The sequence below is a fragment of the Drosophila biarmipes genome, chromosome 3R (genome assembly GCF_025231255.1).
Source record: "Drosophila biarmipes strain raj3 chromosome 3R, RU_DBia_V1.1, whole genome shotgun sequence".
Lineage (NCBI taxonomy): Eukaryota > Metazoa > Arthropoda > Insecta > Diptera > Drosophilidae > Drosophila > Drosophila biarmipes.
Genome location: NC_066616.1, coordinates 15,393,822 through 15,421,310, shown reverse-complemented (window position 1 = coordinate 15,421,310; position 27,489 = coordinate 15,393,822). Strand labels below are relative to the sequence as shown.

Genomic DNA, 27,489 nt, shown 5'->3' with positions numbered 1-27,489 from the left:
ATAAATTCCATCAGGCAAACCATTTTAATGATGTTGCAATCTTGAGTTAGACATATAATTTTTAACGCTTTTCGTTTTAAAACTTGTAATTGTTTACATTTATTACCAATACAACTTCTCTCTGCCTTTTTTACATTTTAATGGCATGTCTTTGATTTGCATTTTTTTGCCAATCAGCAGCTGCAATTATTTTCTACAAACATATTTAAAAGTCTTTTTAGTGCCTAACATCCTCAATAAATCATCTACCTACTGCTGAACAGATACAAATCTTGGTGTGTAATAATTCAATTAAAAATCAGCCACCAGAAATTTGCATCTTTATGGTTTTTCATTGCTCCCGAGCAATTTATCCGAGCAGCCTTTGCAAATTGCTTTACAATGCTCGCGAGCCGAATACAGAAGTCAATCTGAATGCCTCCAAAATGGTTTTATTATAATCGTTAAGCTATCCTATCCACCGTTCTGATGTCAAAAACCTTTGCCAACAATCGTTTTATTTTCTTATGAATTCTCTTTTATTTTTGCTGTCCATTGTTTGTTGTCTCTCTGATTACCATGGCTTTGGTTTTGTTGCCATTTTATTTGAACATTTATTTATGATATTTTTGTTTATTTTTTGCCGCTTTTCCATTGCCCCTCTATTTGATAATGATTCTCATTGTTATGCTTTTGCTTTGTGGTTTCAGGTTCGTTTTGTGTTCTTTTGCACGTGTTTCATTTGAGAATGGAAATGAAAAAATAAGTTAATGGGAAAAATAAGCCAAGCAGGATGTCTTTGAAGGCTAAATTATGATGGTTGTGGCTCGAAGAAAATTGTTCTTAAGGTTGTCAAAAGTCGTCAAGGTTTTTTATCTTTCTAGAAAAAGTTATACCTCAATAAACGGAAAATTAAAAAATTATACACATTATAAAAACGCAAACCATGTCCAAACTAGCCAACGTTTTTCAACTCAACCATATAAACTTCGAACAATTAAATGATCAGTCAATCCGCAACCATATCTAATAACTATATCAAAACGTTGGTTGTTCGGCTTGTAAAATTGGAATTACAAATTGTACAAGAAAATTGTCAAATTGGCCAAAACATTTACACGCATCGCATTGCAATGGATCGCATTGCATTGGAAATTGAAAATTGTTAAATAACAAATTTGCTTTTGACCAAATGCGGCTGGCCTAAGTCGACATAAACAACTGAGCACGTTAATAAATCATTTCTGACCAATTTGAGACACCCTTTCGGCCGACTGCCATTGGCTTGGCTGTTGACTGCTAACGCATTTGGTCAAAACCAATTCATCAATTGCCCAAAAACTTGGCAAGAGCCAGCCGAACGGGCCAATTCAAGCCAGGAAACCTAACCCACCAAATATGACAAAATGCAGGTGGCAAAATTAGACAGAGAAACACAAAAACACCAAAATTATAAATATTTCGCTTTTTTGCGCCATTGCGCAAAGTCAACAGAAAATCGAAAAAGCGCACAAAAAATTGTAAATATATTGACGGCTTTGCAGATTTTGATTTTCCGCTTATGCGAGTCAATTTATTTATTTATTTTTTGTTTGTACTATACACACAGTATTTACACTGCGCCAATTTAATGTTTATATTGTTGATCACCGCAAAATAATTGAGAGGAAAAAAATAAGCTGAAAGCAAAACAAATATACAAAGTAAAACCGGCGCCACGGAGTCTTGCCAAAAAATGTGTTGAACAGGGAAATTTTATTAAAAAGTAAGGACTAAGAGATACTTTATATTTATACGAGTATAAGGGAACTACCAGCTTTCTTACTTAATTATACAATATAACTATGTTGTTAAAAAATATTTATTAGTTTACTGCATATTTCTTTTTTTTAATAGATATCCAACGAGTATACTTTTTGCTTTTATCTGCAGGGTACTAATGAAATTGCCGAATCTCTGCAGTTTCTGGACTCGCAAAAAGCCAAAGCATGCTAAGCCAAAATCAGATTTATATTTATTACCCCAAAGCAAAGCATATGTAGTCGCTGTCCCAAACCGGAGTTAAAGTTTTGGCAAATAGCCGAATAAAGCTCAAAACAAAGGCGACAAAATATAGAAAATCAAATTTATCTTCATTACGGCCCTAATGAATGGGGCGCATGACATCATCCTTCTATCATCACTTCGAGTGGGGATTGTAAATATTTGTGACGCCTTTTCAGGTGCAACGATGCAAAACATTTTCGCTCGCCACCTCCGCCGCCAAACGTGTGATTCGAATAATTGCTTTGCAATTTGCCGCCTCAGGCTTTAAAAAAGAAAAAAAACGAAAAACAACAAACCAACTAAATAATTATTACGCTACGCTCTTGGCATACAAAATCGTTATTTTTATTATTATTTTCTGGCCACGTTATCGCCGGGTATTATATTACAGGCGACACACATATGCAGATGTAAGATGTCAGGTGTGGCTGGAACCATTTCTGATATATCAATTCACATTCTGAGTTACGGAGGTGCCGAGATACTCAGTTACCTCCCGGTATTGTTTATGAATTGGTCAGCCACCTTAGGATTTATGAATTCCACTTATGAAGTAGCGCATAATGGGATTTCAGCTCACGTAGCCTGTCGGCTACCGAAAAGATTTATATTATGCGATTTATGGATCGCAAATGCTAAATTTAATTGCTCAGAGGAAGATAAGGTAATTTCTTTATTAAATATGCATATGCGAGATAAAGAAGCTAACAGCTTGTTAAAAACAAATTAGCATAATAGTTAACAACTCAATTTTGAATTTCTTATCTCTACAAAGTTCTTTAATATATTTTCAACTATTTTTTGGGCATAACTTCGCAATTTCTTTGGTAATAAATTTCTATAGCATTTTACTACAACTTTCACCAGGCCTTTTGCAATCTTATGGACCTCACTTACTCTCGCGTAACCCCTAACCTTTTCAAAACTGAGGGCTCGTCTTCACCTAATTGGCCATAACTTATGATGACCCAAAGAAATCTCTGGCGGCGCCTTAAAATACCAACACATTATTGAAATTCGTGAAGGGCCATAGCAAGTTGAATAAACCAAAATATTTGACACTTTCGCAAGGTAGATTTTTATGGATGAGTAAAAGCCAAAGCCTTTATCCCATGTGAGCCCGAAAACGAAATTTAAAACTTGTCATTCCTGTTTGCGGTGATTATTTAATGGGGCTTACGTGATTTCCCGGGAATCAGCCGGGCATTTGCCTAAGCCCGGGCTAATGAATCGTCATTTGGCCCCAGCCACATGCAAACCCTTGAGCACGCTTCCACACTGGATAAAACATGGAGAACAGAATATTTTTTAACACATAACAAAACACCTCATAAATTTTATTAGCCCGGACATGGACCAAAAAGCGAACTAAAACTCCACTCATTAGCAGCAGAGACCAAATCTAGAGTCAAATCCCTCGAAAGCCAAACCCAAAGACCCAGAGCTAAAGTTTTACAACTTTTATTTCTGTGATTTTTATTTCTGATCCATTTGAATGACTCGGTTTGCCGCCATATGAGAAGTTCTCCCTCTGATTTTCGGTTTTATTGCCTTCGTATTCTGACGCTATGTGGCGAAACGTGCCGCTGTTTGAATACAGCACTGCTGTTGTTTTTGCTTGTGCCTTTGTTTTTGGGTTTCAATTTTAAAATCACTTTTGGCCATCGCACACCGTCTGACAACCAACACAACGCCAGTGGCCGGCGGCCGTCATAGAACTTCACCCACATAAATAATTCCCAGTTATTCTCCAAGTTGTTTTTTGATTTTAATGCAAAAAAGACAAGATATTGGAGGTCGATTAGCTAAGTTGAAAAGCTTGTAACTTTTACACAAAATATATCAAGCTTTACATTTTAGGATTATATTAAGTTGAAGATGTTTTAGTGTAGGCGTTCTAAGCGATAAATTTGATTCTTTAAACGTGGTATTTAAATATAACTAACTTAAAAAGGTAAAACTATGGATAGAGGAGGATCACTAATAAATACATATATTTTTTTAAAATTCGTTTCAAATAACTTTCAAGACCTCTTTAAAATTACCAAATTTTATTTCGAAAATGAGTTGATTTCTTTATATATGTCTTTCATTGGTTCTATGAAAGTACATTATTTTAAGTTGTTTCCGAAGTTTCAGTTAACTCTTTATAGCAAAAGACGCATTTCCAAGTTTTTTAGCATACCAGCCTGCTAACTACTTCAAAGATTTGCTATCTATTGACTCTATTGGGCATTTATTTGACTTAACTCTAGTCATTTACGAACCACCCCGCGTTATTGTCTCGACTCAGTCGCAACTCACGAAAGGAAAATATTTGTGCAAGCGCTCCTTCGACTTTTCAGCGGACTCTAAGATGTTCAGGCGGAGATATAGGTGGTGTGCGGTGTATATAGGGTATAGACAATTGTAAATAAGGTAAGCAATCAGTGGGGCTGAACACAGTAGCAGTCGATTTTGCGTGCAGATCAGGTTGGGTTTGTGCTCATATATGTGCACGCCTCTATGTTTGAGTGCTGCCCCAGTCTGTTGAGATTAAAAACGCTTAAATATTTATTAAATGTGGGAGCGTGCAAAAGACAAGTTTGTGAGTCAGCTTAGAATGGCCGACTGGCTGGCTGGCTGTTTGTATGCGAGTGCTAAACGAATGCTAAACATTTGCACTGATTTATTTGGTGCATTAGACAGTGGCACTAAGTGGTATTATAAATATTTGGAACAAGTCGCCGGACGAGAATAGATAAATTGTGTGCATATGTAGGATTTATTGTTTTTCGAATGTTTTCCGTCGCAATCGGTAGCCGACTATGAGATGTTAATCTGCAGTGTCATTAATTCAGTTTCGCTCTTTCCTGCACATGTATCTTTTTTTCCCCTATGCGATTGCCACAATAACCGCACCGGAAATGCGATATCCAGCGATTGTCGAGAGGCTCTCTCTTGAAGGCCCGACTTGAGGTTAACTTTCTCGAGTCAGACCTCAAACCTCACAAATTGAAAGCTGAGCTACCAGAGTGCACAAAAGATGAATGTCTTTGAATTAAGATTTAATAAGATAATATTCATTTCTCTCGGTGCACGGGATGTCACTTTCAAACACATTCTCATCATATTGACAAGCGTAGTGCCTCCAACCAACCATCCAACCATCCATCTATCTATCTATCTCCAATGTGTAATTGCTGCAATGGGAGCAACAAGTTTGAGATACATTTGTATCTTGCACTGCTGAGAGCCTTTCAACGTCCACCAGGATGTGCGCCGGCCAGCAAACAAGACGTTGACTTGACGGGTACAGTCTACATCCACGGTGCTGCTTGATTTTTTAATTATTTATGCCTAAGACACGTTAATGATTTTCCAAGGAATCGCCTCAGAATGCTGCCACCAACTGGTTTTCCAGTCGCCGCAGCCTCTCCAGCTGCATCTTCCCATCCCAGACGGCTTCTTCCGACTAAAGTTGGTTAGTCACTGTAATTGGTTACACTTTTATTTCGCCTCGACTCCACGGTTGACCTGCAAACCGAGTGACAACTTGAAACGAGCAGAATCGGACGGGCTTTTTCACTCACTTTGTCACAATCGTTTGACAAGTGTTTGATGTTCGTGATTGAATCGCCGGAATTTTTATAGTGGAAAAAGTGAGACTGATGTGTGATTCGAACTGAAGGCCTGCGAAAGATTATTTTCATTAAGATGCCTGGGATTGTGTTGGAGAAATTAGCAACGGTTAGCACTGATTTGGTGAAATTTATAAAAATGTTCGACATTCAAAGTTCAAATAAAATCGATGCTCGTATTGCAATACGAATTCCCGAGCAGAAAAAATCGATCTTGAAATCAACTTACATTAGTTAAGCTCTCATAAACCCCCCTACTCGTTTATATAAATCTGTAAAGCTAATTGAACAATGGAATTCTAATGAAAAGCGCCATGTGACTGCTGTAAGCATTCGCAATGTGCAAATGCAAAAATTCAAATAAAAAATCAATACCACCGAGACTGATTTAGACAGGCAAGATGTAACGACGCCTTTGTACTCGACTATACATATGACTGTATATATGTTTAAATCAGTCGATACATATTTATGGCCCCTGCACTTGTGGTGCACTCGATGTTCGATGGAAAACGATGCATCAAAGTCACATATCACTTGGTGAGGAGACACTCGCCATGATGTCGGTTACTCATTTTAACCTTCAATTGGGTGGCAGTCATCTTACAACACACGATTTTTCCGATTCCACACACACCGAGACTCTCCGATGGTGGCATGACAATTGAATTGCAATTAAGCGGCCAAGTGCAATTAACTCAAGCAATTACCAAGTCACCAAAGTCGGGCCCAAAAGTCACCGCGAAGCCGCCGCCAAAGCTGCAGCCATCATAATTGCTGTCCCCGTAAACGTTTCTCTTTGAATTTGGTTTCGTTTTGTTACTCTAAAATGGAGTATATGTACTAAGGGGTTTATTTATATCATTTTGGTATAAATGAAATAAATATAAAAATATTTCAGGCATATAATAACATTTCTTTTATTGATGTCGAAAACATCTAAGTTGAATAGAACCTTAGGAAATTGGAAATGGTTTTTGATATTTTTTATATACATATATTTAGTATAATTAAATTTTGTTGAGGCTTTAATGACCTTCTTCCCTTATTTTAAGAAATTATAACCACAGTTGAATAGAATTTTTTTATTTTAATTTCTTTTTAACCCCTTATATAAGAGTATTTCAAAAATCGTCTTACTTTACCTAACCTACATCACCTTTTTCGCTTTGTTTACTTATTTCGTCCAGCACGAATCGTGTGCAACTTTTGGCGGCACTTTGCAGTTGATTTAATTACAATCAGAAGCTCATAGGGGGAAACTTGAACCCGAGATCAATGGAACTCACTCGATTACTACGGACCATTTTTTTCGACCCTCTATCGCTATGTTTTCCCTATTCTACATATCTGCGGCCTTCGCACGTTCCAGTTTTTTCAGTTCAAATGCAACTGGAAAAACTTTAGAAAAAAATACAACAAAAATTAGCCTAGACAATGCAATTAGTGGGGAAATTTGCTTTTAATGACATGATGGCACCGCGTTGCAGATGGAATTCGCTTTTTGAGGTTGTGCGCGTAAATTGCGTAGAAATCGTCGAAGAAAAAGGGGAACCGAACGGAACTGCGCTGAAAGTGGGTTAAGAATTGTCATAATTGTTTTGTACATTCCCGTGAGGTTCTTTCCCCGCCTTGCCATTTTTTATTCGCAATAGAGATATTGCAATTCTAAAGCCTCCACTTAGGGAATCCATTTATTACAGAGAAAGGGGAGCGAGATAATTGCGTGAGAAGTCGGGCTAAGTGCAACATGATTTCTTTATAACAAATAGGTCTCGGGGGAAATGGCTCCTAAAGATATGAAGATCTTCATTATAGGTGTTTCAGTGTAATAGTTAGGATATTTATGGCTTTAATATTAATTAAAATTTATTAGACATTTTAATGTTGGGAACTTTTTAATTTTTTCAAACTTTCCTTTTTGTTATTCTGAAATAAATCTTGTGAATTTAATTCTTAGCGTTCGTTTTTTCAGTAGCTTTATCTTTCATCCATTTTTTGATTAAAATCTAATATGTTTTGTAAAACCATACCTTGATATGGTCATATTCCCCCCCTTAATTCTTACCAGTCGTCAAACGCCTGGGGCTGTATAAAATCTCCCCAATTGCCGGAGAATCTCCTCCTGAAATCTCCGGTCCTGGTTTCGAAGTGGAAACCAATTCTAACCGACTCGTGCTATTGACAGCTGACATTACAACAAGTGTTTTGTGTCCTGGGCTCGGCCTGTGTTTGTACTTGTAATTGCTTTGCTTTTCGCTTGGAAAGGGTTCGTATAGGGTGGATTTCGAGGGCAACAAGGAGGTGAAGGGACACGACACGCACACTCCATGACGAAAGGCCATATGGCAGGTGCCTCTCAGCCCTTTTGGCGCAGCCCAAAGGCAAATAACGTTTTTTCATTACGATATTGAGGGAAATTTGATACTCCCCCGACATTCTCAGCACATGGATGTCACTCCCCTTGCACTTAAAAAATGGCAAATGTCTTTAGTAGGGGAAATTATCTTTAATTTTAAAATATTTAAAGGAATATGTTATGAAAACACAATTAGGGTAACATCTGAAATCTTATTGTAATTATTAATATTTACCCCAGCATGTGTTAAACATTTTATTTCGAGTGTACAATCTGCAACCCTCGGATGCTTTTGGCAACCCATTTTGCACACTCAGCGACCTGCACATCCACCCCTCTTTTTTGCGTCTGCAATATTAAAGTTTGGTCGAATTTTGTTGCAAATTCTAGCCAAATATGCGAAATTTGTCGTCTGCAGCTGTTGGCCTGCTGCCCTTCCTTCTGAGCATTCCCCTTTTCCCCACATTTTCCCCCTCGAATGCATTCGCTTCAGTGCATTTGCGTCTCAGTCAAATTTCATTCCGCTTAAAGCCACACCAAGGAAGGATGTCGTCGAAAAAAGTTGGAAACGCTTATGTCAGAGTTTGGTTTTTATTTTCGGATCATTTCAGCATAAATTGAATTCCATTTAATGCTTGCCAGACGTAATTTGATGCTCTGAAAAAATAAAATAACAAATAATATACTATTATTGGATTTGGTATTTGAATTTAACCGGTTGCCCTAAGGAAACACTTTTGTTTATTTCCGTGAATCATAAAATGACCGTAAAATATCATAACATATTTTCAAAGTGTTAAATTATAGGATTAATCGGCTAATAAAATTCAACGGGTTTTTATGTGTTAAATCGACTTTGAAAGTTCCGATTACCCTTTTGCCCGGAAACGGATCTATTACATACATAAATGTATGTTTTCGAATGTGTTAAATGGGGCGGCACAATTAAGTTAATAACAGATTATATTGCGCTTCAAAGTCAAATTTGGCTTTGAAAAAGCTTTCCAAATGAGTATGGCTTAAAAATAATAAGTTGGTTTCTTTCCTAACCCAATGGCAAAGTCTTACAGTTACCAGTTGTTGAATCCCACACGAAGATTAAAACTCAAGCTCGGTTTTTTTATAATTTATTATGCCTGCGTATATATTTAATTTTAATTTCAGTAGATTGTTTTTTGTTTCTTTTCGCCTCTTCAAAATTATATGCCTACAAATATGGAAGTGCCATCGAATTAATCGCCACTTTGCGTTTACCTTTTTGTTTTCGTTTTCGAATTGGGATATCCATTATGGTTTTCTAGCTTCCTAGGCCTATGTCTGGTGTCTGGCGACCTTCAGATCGAAGCCGACTAAAAATAGAGGCTCAAGAAATCGGCATTGTCATTCACGCAGATCTAGAAGAGATACTCGTACAACCCGACAGTTTGCCAGCTCATTCATAATTCCATTCGCTACTTTGATGAGTTGCCGCACTCGAGCGCACTTCAGCGTCGACTTTTGATGTGTTTTTTGTGCGTTTTCCATTTGAATTGTGCTTGAAAAAGTGCTACAACACTCGAACACTTCCAGGCCGAAAGACGGAACAGAATCCCCATCACCATCCGTCAATTGCCGAAAAGGAAACTGAAATAATTGTAAAAATGAGATAAGAAACAAGACAAAATTTGAATCTAATGCTAATAAAATTGATTAACGTGACGCAGATTGATGACTGTCAGGGCCACAGAAGTTTTATTGATGTCTGTACTTCTTCACACAGAGAAATTTATTTTTATTAAAGAAAGTGCAAATTGAAATTAAGTTAAAATATTTAATACATTTTTAAGATTTTTACTAAGTTGTGTTGTCAATATGTAGACTATTAGTGTGTATTTTTTAACATTTAGTATTGTCCCAAACAAAGACTTTAAATTAAACAAAAAAATTAAAAATCTTTTTTTATTATTCTATTATTTATTTATTTTTTTTTCATTATTCTAGAAGATTTCTTCCTGTGCCCATACATACGCTATATTAATTGTCAGTCAACGCAGTCATCTCAGATCGATTTGTTTTTCTCATGACTAATCCCCAGTTTTGTATTTTATTTTTTATTATTTTCGGTGGCACAACTCTGACATTGCAACACTTGTGCCCGCAGAGGGTTAATCTCTGTGAAATTGTATGTTAAGCTGGGGATCAAAATTAAACTTTTGACTGACACCGTTGGAGGGGTCATTATTTCATTGATAAATCGTTGAAGCGTGCGTTTTCCGCTTTCAAAAATATTTACATAGCGCAACCTCAAGCATCGCTTTAATCATCATGGTATCCGAGAGATATGTGGAAAATGTTTGATGCAAAGCGATTTCCCATGTGCCCACATTCCACAAATATTTCCGTGCATTTTGTTTTGTCATACTAATGAGATAATTATGCTTTGATTAATATTTAATTGATCTTTTAAAAATGAGCGTTTTGGGCTTTAAGTAAATGGGATTTCGGTTAAGATCTAAGAAGGGGGTTTAATTTCTTTTCTTAATGACTTGGTTGGTGTGAATTAAAGATATTTAATGGTTGTTAAATATCACTTTTTCACATATTTTTCTGAACAATTGTTTTTTTTTCTTCACTTTTTGCAAAATATTCCCACACCAGTCCAATTTATTTCCCATATGCATAAGCCCCATATCGTATATCACACGCACTTAATCCCTACTTTCGCTTTCGCTTCTGCCTCACTCTCCGCAGACATTACACAATTTTTATTTAATTGAAAATCAGCCGAATACATTTTTTACTGGGCTCGGGGGTCTGTTTGAATCGCCTTAGCTCCGCCAAAGAAAAACACAAAAATTGTGTCACTTGCGGCTTTTCTCTGTGCCCTAAACATTGTAATTGTTGCTGAATGCAGAGTGTACATATGAGTACGTATACAGATGGATATATTTCTCTTTATTTCCTCGCATTGTGCATAAAACTGTCTGGGGTTACTTGATACTCCGTCGCGACAATTGTTTGGCTTTATTTTTGTGACTGGGGTTGGGTGGATTTATCTTATGGTAGCTGAAAAGTGTTTGAGGGAAGGTTGCGGAGTTTAAACTGAAGTGCTTGTGCATTTGACTCTTGGCCGGTTCATGTTTCCTTTAATGCCATATTTGTTATTGGCTGCCAAGTGTGTTAAATTTGTTAAATGAAATTTATGATAATTGTTTGGCTCTTCCCTTGAATGACTTTTTCCTCTTTCTTGGGCTTGCATAAAATGTTTTTCCCACGCTGATTTATTTAGTCATTGGAAACACTTTTTTTGCTGGCAGTAATTGTAAACTTCTTTTCCATTTTTCCTATATTTTTGTTTTGTTTTGTGCAGCCACCGCAACTATTCCGCTATTTGTCTCTTTCTGGTTTGAAAAATACTTAGCATATTTTATCGGCCAACATTCGTCACGTTGCAGGAGATGGGAAAAGTGTTTGGCGTTTGTGTGGAGAAATGGGACGGGGACTCCCCGCCATTTGTCACCCGGCATGAGGTGTCGGCTCCCAAGCTCTGGGTTCTCAATTACAGAACCCATAAAACCGTTGGGCGACTACTTGGGTAACTCTGTAGAGCGACCGGAGCGAAGAGCTATTAAAACCACAAATTGCCGTAACTTGGCTAAGATATATCCGCTTCCGCCGGGCCGCTGCCGCATCATTTATCTTTCTTTTCGGTTCTGGCTAGTAGCTAAAGATACTCTTCATATTCTACCATTACTCTCTGTTCTTCTGCGGTTTGATTTGCATTCATTTGTGGCTGGAATTCTGCTAGCTTTTTCTATTTTTGGCCAGCTTTCGCGAAGTTCATTGTTTGCTTAAGTTTCGTTTTTATTAACACCTCTGTGGAACCGCAGAAAGAGTTTTTACTCGCGTGTTGGGCAAAGAAATGTTAACCCATTTATGGCGGTTTAACTGTAAGTTACTGTTGTAGCAACCAGCTGGGATTAAGTACTTAAAATGTATTTAAAATATTTAAAATAATAGTTGGTCTAAGGAAGAGAAGCTTTGGTTTACATGAACATCTACAGATCTTAAAGACTAACCATTAATTTGTGCTATGGCTGTTGCTCCCGGCGTCCTGCAACACTCTTCCGATCGTAACATTTTAGAACATAATTCCAGGGTGATCTTGCCTCATCGCTGACAGAGGCAGCCACCTAAAAACGTGCCAAACTCGGCCTGCGGTCACATGCAAAACATTGTTTGCCACACATTTCTAGTCTCGCCCCTTGGGCAGAGCATCTTCATCTGGGGAGCTGGGTAATTTACCAGTATGAAATCAGGCAATGGCCATCACAGGAGTAGCTCAAGTCTAGACCCCAGAACCCAGAACCCAGAACCCATTTTCCGGCGACTCTTGCGCTTCTGGCATTGCATAAATTTGCAGTTGCTGCTGCCGTGAGAAGTTCTGCGATGATTTTCTCACGCATGTCTCTAGGATATGCACGAGTGAGCTTCTGCAACCTTGGTACTTGTACTTCTTCGTGTACTTCCACTTGTACCTAGAGACTTATTATAATTTGTGAACTATTTTTCATGAGCTTGTTGCAGGCGAGAGGTGGTCTCTGCACCCCTCTTACTCCCTCCAATTAGCATTCCGCCTGGGAAACCCGAGTGTATGCCCTGCAAAGGGGGCTACAACAAATTGCAACAGGTTCAAAAACTAATTTGCATGCATGAAATTGCACTGCGAGTTCAGCTGACTTGACTTGTCTGGAGTTCTCGGCTGGAGGTTTTTCTTAAGTTTACAGACACGATCGAGACACAGTCGCTTGAGCGTCATACGAGTATGTATGTAGGAACCGGGGCCCCAAGAATAATCAGAAACTTGTCCAAAACTATAACACCAGCTGGCACAGATCGGATCGGATCAGGCCTAGCCTCGATCTGATTGCTGGAGTGTTGAGTGTGCGAGTTGCCATTGTCTGGCAATGCGGTTGGTCTGTATTCTCATTTCTCGGTCTTGCCGCATTTTTCAATTGAACTTGAAGTGTCTGTCGCGGAGTGACGCTCCCCTGACTTCAAAGACCGAAAAAGACTTGCCTAGATTTGGACAAGTCGCTGGGTAAGTGTTTGGCAAATACAGTGCGGTTCGGCGAATTAAAGTTGCATAACAGGCAATGGGTTGGGGAAAAAGAAAAAGATATTAAAACAAACATAATATTAAATAATATTTGATCTAACAAAATATGAGTGTTATGGTACTTAAACAATCTATGAACAATTACCTAAATATTATATAAATTAAATAGTATTCGATCTAACATAATATTGGTGTTATAATATTAACACAAACTATGAAAAATTACATAAATATTATGGAAGCAGAATGTATCTTATTCTTCATTCTTCAGTGTATATGGTCACATGTATCTTTAAAGTGCCAAGTTGTCTGTTGGTGGATACCAGTTGTCAATACCGAACACCGCAAGGAAATACCGCACACAGAGAACAATGAATGAAATAATAACAGTTTTGATCTAACCACTTAAAGTCGATAGCGAGTCTAAGGTATCTATTGTGCGATATCATTTGTAGATTTCATTTACCTGGGCTTGCGTGTGCTTAAGCTCATTCTTTTCCGCCATCAATGAATGCTATCACTTTGATCTCACTTACTTTGGCGGATAGTTCGATATAAAAGTGTCTGTTAGGGTGTCGTTTATGGCGTGTCTATATACCCCTTTATGTATCCCCAACCGATTTCTTTATATCGCGTATAAACCATGTGTGTTCGGTGTTAATTGACATTTGGCCGGCATTCGAGGTGATCTATATGCTTCGCTCAGCTGTGGCTGCTGTCTCGTAAATCATGCCACGAACAACGATTTATATGTCTGCAAAGACCGCGTCTATATATCTCCATACAGCCAACTTGTGACTCTAAGGTTAAACAGGATTATTTGTACACCTTTTTCTTTTGAATTCGAGTGTGCGTGAGTTTTGCCTGCATTAGAGGTTCTTGTTTTTGGTTTTTGCCACGCTAATTATAATTTATGTTGGTCATGTTGGATGTGACATGTGTTTACCATTTTCCCGAGAATGCAACTCATAAATTTTGTGCTAGTATAATTTATGCAACGGCAATGTTCTGCCGCAGATACGTATCTAAAATGTGTAAACTAATTATGCCTCCTTTGTTTCCCTTCCTTTTTCAGATGCCGCCAATTCGGAGGACAGCCCCGAGGTGGAGAAAATGCAAAAGGAAATCGAAACGATCGACTACATTGACAAGTAAGTGCACTTAAATTTAACTTGGGTTCAAATGGATTTATTGCCAGGAACGAATTACCATGTCGGTGGAGTGGACAATTACCAGATCTTGGCCTGAACTTGTGCAATTTTCCTGTTTGCCGTCTGGTTAACGCCCTACGAGTAAATCTATTCACCGCCAATTACTGGGTGGAGAATTAACTTGTTGCAATCTCGCGAAAACCATAATTGTTTACTAATCTCGCAGAGTTTTCTTGGCTGCTGTTGCAGTGGCTGTGGCAATGTTTACGTTCGATTGTGCAAATTGTGTATACGACGCGTTGACCAATCCTCGAAATTGACAAAACACTGCGACGACAGTTGGGTGTTATTATCGTCGTCGATTCGCTTGATTGCTCTACAATTTGCCGATTGCGCTATGAAACTTTAACGATTTCGATTGGGATTCGATCGTAAAAAGCTCTTTGATATTCATGAATGCTAAAAGGTAGCTGCATAAGGATTAAGCAATTAATGGAGTAAAAAAGAAAAACGATTTCAAACATAAAAGAGTTAGAGAAGATTTCATCTTATGTAATTTCAATAAAAAATTATTATGAATGGTTTCTAGCGTATACGAAATTAATCTGAGTATGAATGTATTAACCATCCAAAATACATTAAAACTTTTATTGGAAAAATGATTATAATTGCATCATTTTGTCATCATTATTTCCTTACACCAAAAGTGTGTATTAACACTGGGATAATACATTTTCCCACACAATTTTCATATCAATTACTATTCAATCAACCGTGCAATTTAAAAATGAATGCTAATAAGGGCTTGTAAGTGAAATCGATCACCCTTTCAATAAATCTGCAGTTTCTCACCCCGAAAAGGCTCATTAAACTCCACTCGAGAGCAGGTCCCATTTTGGACCCGCTTGAAACATTGAAACAAGCTCAAAGTGTGAATTATGCAGCCATTTTTGCCCGCATTTTTATGTTCGTCTTAATTATTTTATTGCCTGCGGTCATGAGCGCGCATTTAAGCCATTTGCGGACTGCAATTGAGCGACAGCTCGACCACAAATGCAACAGCGTCGGAGAGATTCGGATCGTCGAAGTTGTTACCGTTTATATGGCCAATGAACACGGGCAAGTTTCTGCAGAAGTAGAGTTTTTCCTTTACTTTTTGTATCCCCCAGATGTTGCGCAACATTTAATTCACTTAAACAGCCGCCAAAATCGGTTGGTGTGGCGAGATTTTCATTTTTTCGTTTTTTCTGTGCCAACTTGTTAACTTTTTTCTCCGTCCCGAGATCATGTTGTTTTACGGGCGGTGGCGGCCTGTCCAATCGTCAATGTGTTTAATACATAATTTCCTTATCGTGCGGGATTTTCTTGTTTCGCTTGGTTGGTTAGCTTTTGATGTGTAGTTGAGATTTGATTTCTTGAAGTTTAATGACTCAAAATAATTATGATATTCAGCGAGCCAGGTAGCCGGAGTTTGGTTTTGCGGCACTTTTTTGGTTTCTGGTTTCCAATTGATGCAATATCAGAAACAAGTTCCCATGTCAGCCACTTCTTCGGCGACTTCTTCTTAATTAACTTCCCATACTATATCAATTTCACTCCGAGATTGAAGACCCGAGTGGAAGTCGCCTGGGAAGAGCAAATAAAAAAAAGAAACCAGAAAAAACCTAACGAGATCGGGGCGACAAAATGATGTCGAAAGATAATGTAAAAACAACTTTTTTTGCACTAACGAAGCTCGATTAAACGTTGTGATTGCTCTCATTTATTAAATCCACAGGAAAGCACAACTAAACGTAGATACGAACAAGGCTTAAACTGAATTAAATGTTGTTTTTATAGCTTATTTCCATCCTGTATTATAAGAGATATACTTTATTAAATCCATAAAAAAATAATACTAAACATGGTAAAAAAATTGCTAAATTTTATACACAATGCCATTATAAAACTGAAAGCTCAACCTTATTTACACCTTTTGCGGAGGCGTGACATTTCCTCCGACCATAAATAAAATTTCAGGCCAAGCCCCAAAATGTTATCCATTCGCATCAGTGTTCCCATTATGATTCGCCTTGGCGTAGGTTAAAAGTCATCGCGACCACTTAGCCATAAATAAAATCATCATCATTAGCGTGACTCTGACCCGTAATTAGAATATTATCTCCGGCGACTAATCAAATGCATTTGAATTAAGATAAATAAACAAATTGAGCAAACAGCCCAGTCATTTCCAACTCCTACAACTTAATGAGGCACCGCCATCGTCGGCGTCTTCGTATTTATTCAGCTTCGGTGCGGGAGTCAACACTTTCTTTTGGGATAAGTTTCACTTTCCACTCGAAAAATCGAAGACCTTTTGATTGGACTAAAACGTTAACAACATAACAAAAACTGGTTCAGCTCACGTATGCAAATGAAGTTCAATAAACGCACGATTCCAACTGGCAATTTGTCGCCCCAACGAAACGCATTTAAATTAGCATATAAAAAATAAGACGAAGAAATCCAAAAAATAACGTGCGAATATCCGAGGCGGGTTTAAATCGAAATTTGATTACGAAATTTCCTATGCGAAAAGATCGAGGGAAACTTTCACTTGTCGTTTTTAATTGCCGATTGGGATTTTGAAGAGGAGGAGCTTAAAGGATGGCTGTGCTGCTATATGGGTTTTCCTCAAATTAAATGCTACGGAGTATTGAGTATTTAGCTTTCCGTGATTTTCCTTGTTGCAGATTACAGTTCGGGCGGCCAATTGCCACTTGCTGCGGCATGCCAATGCGTTTGATGAACTTTTCATTGAGTCGGAAAACGAGTAACCGTAAACCGAAGACCCTGCTGCTGGCATATCATTACACGATTTTACAGAGAAGAAAAACCCCCAAAAGACGGCGCCGAAACAGGTGTAACCAGTGACCGACCGATCGTCTGTTACGTGACGTCTTGATGGGAGACTCCGAGCAGACAGATTATAATAACAATAACAATAGCAATGAAGAAGCAACAGCAACGAGCAGCGTTTAATAGTATAAAGTTTGTTTTAGCTGCCGCCGGCTAAAGTCAAGTTTAAATACCAAAAGGTGGCCACCAATTGGTTTTAGCATAACAAAAGCACGGCCCCTGACAAGTGGAACAACAACAGAGATTCGAAAACGAAACAATAAATACGGCTTATAAACAGCTCTCAAGGGGTTAAGGGTAAAGGGCAGAGTCAAGAGTTGGGAGCGGAAACAAATTGGGGGACTTACTTATTGGTAATAGGCACCTGATACAAACGATAGGCTAGCTAAATCACTAATTATAAATATCTAACAACATGAAAAAAGATTTAGGAGTATTGTGAAACATAAATTTTTAGTTAAATTATAATTGTCATTAAAAGTTTCTCTCGATTATTAGCCCAGCCCAACCCTATAAAATCCCTTCCTCGATGATCCATCAAAGCTAAATCTTACACCCAGATACCATTGCAATCTATGCAAATCACTAAAATCCCAAAGAAAAATACATCAATTTTTTCCCCAACCGAAAGACAAAGAAACAAGTTTGTCGCCTAAGTCTTTTGTTTTGTCATGCCACCGAAACGATAATAAATCCATTTATAATGATAAATTAATATGTGAAAAAAGACAATCAAGGTATTGTTTCTGAGCAGCTGGGTGGAGAGCGGGGAGGCAACATTTAGCAGTCTAATTAAGCATTTATCCTTTATCGGATTTTCCATTGCAACACATCAGCCGGCAACGCCTGCAATGCAATCAAAGAGCTGAGACCAAATATTTTATGGCTTTTTAATGGATGATGGAAAATGGTTAAAATGCAGCCGTTGCACAACTTGTGGGCGTTTTGCCAGAGCCCCAATTTTTGTACGACTTATTTTTATTTTTCGTCTTGTATTTTTGTGGCCCAGACCACCTACAAATATTATGGGCCACTATTAAATGCAGCGTTTTTTATCGGAACTCAGACAACAGGCACAGGTCGAAGCTGCAAAATCTTTATTTTATTTTTATGCTTTGAATTCTATGGGCACGGACACCTTGGCACAAAACGCTTTCACAACAATAAAAGAGAAAAAGTATAAATAAAACTACGTTTATGGCCGGCGGGGGCAAGTAGCACGAGCCTTGGCCAAGTTGAAATGCAAAAACCGAAAGAGAGACAAGTAAATTAAGAGGTTGAAGCCGCGTTGGGGCCTTTTTAGGTGGTGTCGGCGTTATGTTTCTCAACTTTTCCAAGGAAAATGAAATTGATATACGAGGAAAACCAAAAAAGGAGGCACTAAAGTCTCAATTAGAATTTTAATGGGATTTGTGTTTGTTGTCATATTAACCTTGGAAATGTATAATAAGGAACATATATACTCTTAGGGGATTTAAGATAGTATTTCACTAAAAAACCTATACGCTTCCTAGCCCCCTGCAAACTTTATTTATTAATCATTTTTAAGACTATTTGCTGTTAAAATGTTTTGTGGCCTTAGCTCACTTGACACCTAAATTGCTGGTTGCATTTTCATAGCTGTTGATTATGCAGATTGCAGTTGAGTAAGGAAAACGAAGTCAAAATTGTATTTCTCCACCAGAAGGAAGTTCCTCAACTTTGCTGGCATTACCGTTAGGGCGCCAGTAGAAAAAAAAATTGAAGTAAAAGTTTAAGTTAAAATTCAGAAAACGTTGGCCATATGTGAATTAGCATAGGAGAAGAAGGCAGCCAACGCGAGCGTCATGAAATCCAACCACCAGGCAGGGGCAAGTCAGACAACAATAAAACATAACTATAAACTGTTTGGCCATATAACACTGGTCTTAGCATGCAAGCGGCGATCATCGGCCAACTGGGACTTCAACTCCGTCTAAACTCCGGCTCAAACCCAGCCTTTTGCATGGGACGGGGGAACTCTCGGGGTTTACGAGATGGAAACAAACTTGCACGACAGCTGTTGGCGTTGCTCTGACAATCATCCCGGCGAGGGGATTTTGGGGGCTGCGAGGCTTGTGTTAGAGGCATTCGAGGGGACAGGACTTGGCCAGTCAGCTTTCAGCTTTCAGCCAGCTGAAAGCGACAGATAAACAAGTAAGTTGGCCTGGCTGGCAGCCTTTTCTTTTGCAGTTTCGGTTATTCTCCTGGATTTATATGCCAAAGACGTGCAAATTTTGAACCAGTTTATAAACAAAGCCGGGGCCAACAGGCCGTAAACAAAAGCGTCTCCCGAGTGGCCTGTGAGTTATGGCGAAATTTGTATGCCTTGCACCCGTCAACAATTGACTACTGCATGGGTTTATTATGGCCAGTCGAGGGTCTTTTTTATCGCCTGGATAGGTCTAGGCATATTGAATGTTGATCCGGGACAAAGTAATCACAATAGATTGATGGGACAGCTTAATAGCCGTCTTATTAAGGGCTTCAAAGTCCTTGCATATACGCAATTTTGATTTAGGACCGTAAATGATAGGGAGAATATATTGTTTTTGAGAAGTTTTATGAATTATTGTAAACTATTTAATTTAATAAAAAATACTACAAATTTGGTATGAATAAAACTTTTTAAAAATGGTTTGTTATCTCATAGATGCTCCTAATTTCTGTGGTAAAGTCTTTCATTAAAGCCTGAAACCCAATGTGTACCCTATGTTTTTCCAGAATCTGAATCTCTGACTTAAACCCATCCTGAGGTAAAGTTTATTCTCCAGTTTTAAGTGGTAGACAAACATCGCCAGCCTCCATTAGAGCAGCCCACTCCGCCTTCGGCCGGCTGGAAGTCGGGTTTGGACAAGAGGCAAAACAGGATTAACTCTTATCCCCGGCCAGTGAGTCATGCTCGAGCAAATCCCCAGCTGGGTCACTCGCTCAAAGATAAATTGGAAACACGCGTCGCAGATGGCTCTGCAGATCCCGATACCGATCCCGATCCCGAACCCGATCCCCCGCCTTCTGGCCAAATCGCGAATCCAAACCAGAATTCCCCTTCTCCGCCAGCTGTTCATGGCTTAGTTTTGAAGCCCGGCTTGCGTTCTCTAATTGACGTCTTGGCTGCGGCTCTCCACGGTTAATTGTCCAGAGATTGATTAACTTTCGACGGAGAAATAGAGCTGAATGGCACAAGGATTCCACTCGAGGCTAATGGCTGCAAATGGTATTAGTAGACCGAATCCGCTGGCCACTGGTTTTGCATCGATACTTTTGGCCACTGGCCGTGTTCGTGATGTCGACGAAAAGAAATTGATTGCTTCTCCTCCAATTTATGACTCAATCAATCCTTTTGGCCAATTGCAATTTGCCAACTACACCCCAAAAAGCTGAGCATTTGTAGTTTTCTATTATTTTGTTGTTTCCAAAATCCAAATTGGCCCAAAGCAAATTAGTGCAACCTTTTGTGAGTGTGTGTGCGAGTGCTTTGATTTAGTTTCATGTTTTGTTCGGGGCTATAATTTGCTTAAATTTTCTGCACATTTTCGTGATTTTTGTACTTTTTGGGTGGGGTCATTATTTCGTACAGGAATCGAACATGTGTCAATCACTTTGAAGGCTTTGCGTGACCAATGTTTTCAACACCTCTTAAAGTCGTTTTTACTGCTTTTCGGGTTCCTGTCTCAAATTTGTAGCTTACCTGTTATTTATTCCCAGCCGATTCTGGCTGTTTAAAAGCGTTTAGCTGATGTGTTAATCCCAAGCAAAATTAGAAAATAAATAACCAAAATGAAGTATGAAAAATTATGCATACAACGAAAAGACATTAGAAACTTGTTATGACTTGTGGGACTGACGCTTGTTGCAGTTTAGAAATAATAAAAAAATAACCTTGGATTTTTGCTTTGGCCTTAATGTGCTTAAATTGTGATGAGCTAACTAAATGTGGGGTCGTACAAATAATTGTGGTTTGTGAAATTTTTAAACGCGGCGGTAAAGAAATCATTAACTGTTGCTATATCATAATATATTTGGTATTGATATGTTATGTCTTCTTAAGCTTTCCATGGTTGAATAGGAATTTTTTAATGTCCATAATTATACCAGAAATTACCATAAAAGTGGCTCGATTTTCTTCCTTGGCTTTCACACGCCTACCATAATTATCCAGTAAATCTTTCCCATATCACGAGCGTGAGAGTGTCGCTCCATTAGGGCGCTCAATTACACTTAAACCGGAACCAGATCCAAGTCCTCGACGGGCGGTCCGCCACTCCAGCGAAAACCTTTCATCAAAAAGCCGTTTAAAGTGGGTGGCCCCCCGCAGGCATGGCCCTTACAATTTACTCATTATGTGAAATCAATACCAGCATTTAGAGATTTTATTTTATTGATGAGATTTCTGGCGGCCGGCGTGAATGGCAGAGCAAATATAATCGAGTAACAAATTTCCGAGAAGCTGCAGTTTAATGAGTTTCCATTTTTCAAATCCATAGTCTTGTTTTCGAAACATTTTGACGCGTTTTGTGATTGGCGAAAAAAGAAACCAGTTAGGCTGTCTTGCCCCCTGATTTATGACCTGCAATTAAATGCCGCCAAGAAAAACCGAATACAATTTGCGTTTTTTTTGGCCCGTGCTGGCCGAGTGTAATATCTATTTTTCCTATACCACCGAACGATGCCTCATTGTCTCCCAAATTATTTTCTCACACAGCAGCTGGCTGGCTAAAAGGGTTGCCAAGTTTTATGTGTGTATATTTGTTTTCTTTGATTATTATTTTGGATGTGGCTGTTATTTATAGCGACAAATGCAGGGCAATGTTTTGGGTTGCCCCACCTTTCGTCCACATTTTAACGAAGCTATTTTAAAGTTGGAAATCTTTTAGAGACTGCGGTATTTGCTGTGTGAAACATTATTCCCAAGGCAGGCCATCGGAACTGATTTATGATTTATGTTGGCGTTGAATTATAGTCCATAACTCTGGGGAATATGTTTGTACTAATGGAGATTACAACATTTCCTTGGACTTGGAATATAGAGTATTCTCCTGGGCAGAACCAGTTCTAGATCTCAGCCCTCTCTCTTGTGGTCAAGGAAACCAGTTTATAGATCCATATGTACTCCACTTTACAAATGTCCAGCACATTTTCATAATTAATTATCATTTTTTCTCGGCCAGAAATTAAATTAAGACCACGTGCCAGTATCTATCATAGGAACTGTCAGCTCTACTTAATCGCACTATCTGAGTCATGGACATAAGATTTTTTTTTACCATTTCTCTTTGTCTCTCGACACTAAAGTCCCCTGTGTGACTGCCTCTCTCTTTGGTTTTTTATTTTTCATGCTAAGAGGTTAAAGCCATTTGACATCTTGTGCATTGTAATTACACTTAACATAGCTTTCATAGTGCGGCGACTGCGGCCGAGACGTGCAGTTTAATTCAATTAATCCCCAGAGTGACACTAATCGAATCGATTAAACACATTTTGAAGTCCCCCTGACATAAGTTGGGGTCGAGAAAGGTAAATGGCTTAAATATTGTGATTAGAAGGGGATAGTATTGGCATTTAAATTATGAGAGATATACATATTTAAATTCACTATTTTTAATTAATGTTACGAAGAATTAATGGTATTTCTACAAATATGAAACAATATATTATTGACATTTAAATTCTGAGAGCTTTGTAACTTAATTATAAAATTGTAATATAAATATTTAAATACGATTTCTAATGAATGTTAAGAACATTTAAATGGGATGGGATACAAATATAACACAATATTTAAAATTCCAATAATATATTTGTGTTGTTCCTGCATTCTTTATCCACACATTTATCTAAGCCGCAGCCCCGAAAATATTTATCTGTGATTTATGCAACTCTCCGCTGCATTTATTTATAGCACGAGTTCCCGCTCTGTTATCTTACGGATCTACTTCTCTCGCCCCTCCTGCAGTGCTTTAATTAAATCCGCGCCATTCGCAGCCCACATGCACGTATATAAAATAATATATATATTGGTCTCTACAGAGTCTTACCGATCGATTCCATTCCATTTTATTCCATTTGCCGCCTGCATTGTTAATTCAACGCTCTCGGGCAATGGGACTTAGGTTCCATGTGGCAAGCACGCCCGTTTTAGAACTGATTTAATTGCAATTGTGCGGCAGACATGCAATTGTTATCACAACACCGCCACACACACACCCCCGGGGTAAAACTGGAAATGCGGGCTAATCCACACCCAAGTTTAATTAACAAGTGTAATTGATAGAACCGGGGATCGTCGGATCGAACAGGGGGCACTGCTCCCTTTTTATTAATCGCAGCAATTGCCCAAAAGTGCCCAGACAGATGTCAATAAAAACCGCAGACGGCGTCTTGCCACAAATGACACACATTTTCCGACATGGAAAATGGGAAAATAAATGCGTGACAAGTGAAAATGTTGCGTTCTCTCGGTGGCGGCACCCCGGCCGCACCACTTCATCCATGTTTATTTTTAATAACACCAATAACAACAGGAACAGTTTAAGTTTTTTCCTTTTTTTTTGAAGAGTCACGGCAATTTAATGTGGAAGACAAGCTGCAGGAAGAGAATGAAAAAAAGAGAGAGGGACTAATTTTTAAGCGTCTGACATTTATTTTGCATGACATTTCACACACGGAGACACACAGGCACATGGAAACTTGGGTGTTGCACCTCGTTATCCAGGGGAATTGTCGCTGCTGAGAACGATTTCGGATCTTTTCGTGCCTTTCATAAGGGTGTTTTTACTGGGACAACAACTAGAAATTAAAAATTAAAAATAAATTCAAATTTGTATAATATTGGAAATGAAATGTTGATCAGATACAATACCTTTATAACACATTTTTTTACTTTCAACTTAAAAACCTACAAATTACTTCAATTTCATTAACCTTATCTAACTGTTTTTAATTTTTTAATACTTGAAATAAAATATTTGAACTTGATTAGAGAACAACACATTATTATTATGAGTACTAGATAAAAAATCATAGTAAAAATACTATTACTATAATGAAAATATATTTTGGAAAATTTTATAATTATTATAAATTTTTCGGAGCTCTTAAAGAGCATTCTAATCGTCGGTTCTTCAACAAAATAATTGTAATCTTGTTTGTTTCTCTTCCCTTTGTCTGCTGCTTTTCGTTGATGCTTTTATTTTGGTCCCCCAATATTAAGCAATTTAGTCAAACACAATGTTTGTTCTTATTTGGCGCACTCCCTTCCCGCCCCCTTTTCCCACAGAACATCCCACTCTCCCAATTTTCTCAGTGTTTTCGTCGATTTTCGAGTCTGTCGCGCATGTTTCCGACTGAGAGGGTTGTACAAGTATTTTTTGGTGGCTGATGCCCCACGGCGGCTACGAAATTTTCTGTTGCTCTATTCGAAATCAGTTCGGAAATTGCCGGCGGTCAGCACATTTACTTTGAACAGCCGCGGCGTGAACTGAAAAGTTCCTATCGAAAAAAGACGCACGTTTCATTTGAACTTTTCCATCGGCTTAAATTCGAAAAAACTCAAAGAGCCTGTGTGTCTGTGATTTGTTAATAAAAAGTAGTAAAAGTATACAAAATATGTGAAATTGGCATATTTTCTGAAGTGACTGGGAAATTTGCTGACCCAATCAGTGTATTTTTAGAATGATATATGACCAGGCCTGTGAGCTTTGTGGACAATGTACTCGCGATAAACAAATGTGAAAATATAAATAAAATTTATACAGAAATAACCAAACAACAAAAAGTTATTAAAAATATTAGGACAACGTGACCCAACCTTCTATAAACATTAAATAATAAATAAATAAAGAACTCCCCTTGATTCTTATTTTTACAATAAAGTAACATCATTGAAGATGATTTTCCTTTGGCTTATTGAAAATAAACACATTTCTCCCCCTTTGCCTACTGACTTCCACAACACCGGCGCCTCATTCGCTCATTTTCCTCTGAGCAATCATAAATTGCACATCTTTTTAGATCGTCTATCCGGTTGTTCCCCCATTTCTTTCCCATTAATCACGTTTTATTTCGCCAATATGCAATTCTGCGCAATAAAGAGGGAAATAATTGCAACAATAAAATAAATATAAACAACTGCAGAAGTAGCAACCCAAATCCGCTGTAATCTTCATATCCGGCTTGTCGCTGTCTGTGAGTTCTGCAGATGGAACCCAGTCCCCAGTCCCCAGACCCGAGTTTCCCATTTTCCCCCCTCAGGGATCACTTTTTGCATCATCATTACGATGGGGCCTCTCTTTAAAAAGAGTTGCGTGTGCCATGCAAATAATGGGGAGTTTTGAAGGGGGGTTGCTTTCCATCTGGGAAGTACGGGTCAAAGGGGAGTCTGGCTCTCAGTCGTTTTCCTGTTTGACATTTTAATTGCTTTGTTGATGGATTTCACTGTTGACACTTTCCTTTTTACACCATAAATTGTTAATGAACTTTCAAGTTGCGAATTTCCCCGCTTGTGGGCTAAACCGCATTTCGTTTTCGGTGTAATGAAGCTTTATTTGTTTTTCATATAGAAAAAGAAAAGAAAATTTTAGAAATTATAAATAAATATAAATAATATTTTTTCATTACTTCAATATTACAATTATCGGACCTTTATGCGGCAGCCTTTTTTTGTGGTTTTCTTCTGTTAAATGCCTTCTAAGTTTTCCCACCGATTTTCTTTGTCTTCTCCGCCAAGAAAATTGTCTGTGAAAAGCCAAGTACCAGTTAAATATCTTAACTAGATCGTCTTCCGTTCAACACCTCATTAGGCCAACTTTGCGACGGGGTCCGAAAACGACTTTTAATTGTGCCCACTGGACATACACAGCCCCTGTTCCTCCATTTTTTTGTGGCAGGAAGCACGATATGTCCAGAGGGTGAACATGATAAATGCCTTGGCCTGTCTAATGTTCTCCGGCCACCAAAATATTTAGGCCAGAGCCAAGCTCGAGTGGAGCAATTAAGCGGCGAGCCCACTGGAATTGTCATTTAACGTTTGTCAAGGAGCAATAAAAGTAAAACACTTACGGTTGAAACAGCAACAAGTTGCGGACTAATTAAATAATTGAAACATTTAACGTGGGAGTTGCCAAAGACAATGACAAAGAACTGAATTTGTGCAAACGAACAGTCAGACAATCAGAGGCGGAAAAAAGAGATTGTGAGATGTCGCAATTCGACTATACCTGCTACACGGTGCCCGAGGGTTCCACGGATGACGACGACGATGATGGCACAGAGCTGGGCAGTAATGTGACCCTGGAAAATAAAGATCATTCAGATTGCACCCTGGAATCGGATGCTACGACCACAACATCTTCGCTGGAGCGACATATATATCGGAATCAACAACGCTGTAGTAGGAGTTTTGGTCCCCAGAGGGTGTCAATGCCACTGCTGAGATGCAGTCGATCCAGGGAGGTGACGCCCCAACTGGGAGTGTACCATGAGGGACCGGATCGGGATCCTCAGTGGGGTTACTTTGTGCCCTTGTCACCGAACTGCTTCTTTAGTCCCCCGATGCAGAGGAGGCGTTATAGGTGGGAATAGAGATATGAATATTATTATAGTATAGTATATTTTTAAAAATGTAATATTAAATGATGGTTTTATATAGGAAAATTCTAATTATTTAAATACTATTCTTATTCTTTCAGGGAAAAGGAAAACGATCGCAATCGTCGGGCTGTCAGCTATGGCGGCGACGTCACCTCCTCCCCCCACTCGGCCACCATACCGCGAGCCGCCCCCCGTCGGGTGGCCCTGATGAAGGACCCTCCACCACCGCCGCCACCCAAACCCCAGTTGACATCCAAGGCGGATTCCATAGCCCATTTGGCCAGCAAGTATCCGCAGTCCGAGTACAATCTCATCCAGAAAATCGACTCGAACAGCACACTCACTGCTCCGGCGCAGTATCAACCGCAGAATTTCTATGCGAATACCGGCACCATCTCCTCCACAAATGGCTACGGATCGCTGTTGTGCCACGCCAGCTCGACGACCAGTCCGCTGGCGGTCCGGAAGCGGGACAAGCTGCTGCATCGGTTCAGCGATGCCGCCACCCTGGGCAGGAAGCTCAAGAAGAAGAAGAACACGAACCGCACCTGCAGATCCATGACGGAGGCCATCGAGATGCTGGCCGATCCCGTCATCGAGGATGAGTTCTTTGTAAGTAGACCCATTTGATCATGGAAGAAATATATTTTTCCGAGGAAATAGCCAGTTTTTTAGAGACAAATTGTAAAAGATCATTGCTTTTAGATATCAAATATTATTTCTCAAACC

At 38.8% G+C, this 27,489-nt stretch overlaps 1 protein-coding gene across 7 annotated transcripts in view; it reads left to right on the top strand.

The window, feature by feature from the left end:
• LOC108031374 (tight junction protein ZO-1) overlaps window positions 1-27,489 on the top strand; it is an 87,741-nt gene that overhangs the window by 21,534 nt on the left and 38,718 nt on the right. For 6 of the 7 annotated variants that reach the window (XM_050889482.1, XM_050889481.1, XM_017104715.3 and 3 more), the window contains exons 2-3: window positions 14,178-14,253; window positions 26,859-27,372. In XM_050889482.1, the coding sequence (XP_050745439.1) occupies window positions 14,178-14,253; window positions 26,859-27,372 (590 nt within the window). Of the gene's footprint in view, window positions 1-14,177; window positions 14,254-26,198; window positions 26,742-26,858; window positions 27,373-27,489 lie in introns of those variants that run through there. The other variant, XM_017104719.3, reaches the window with a different exon arrangement.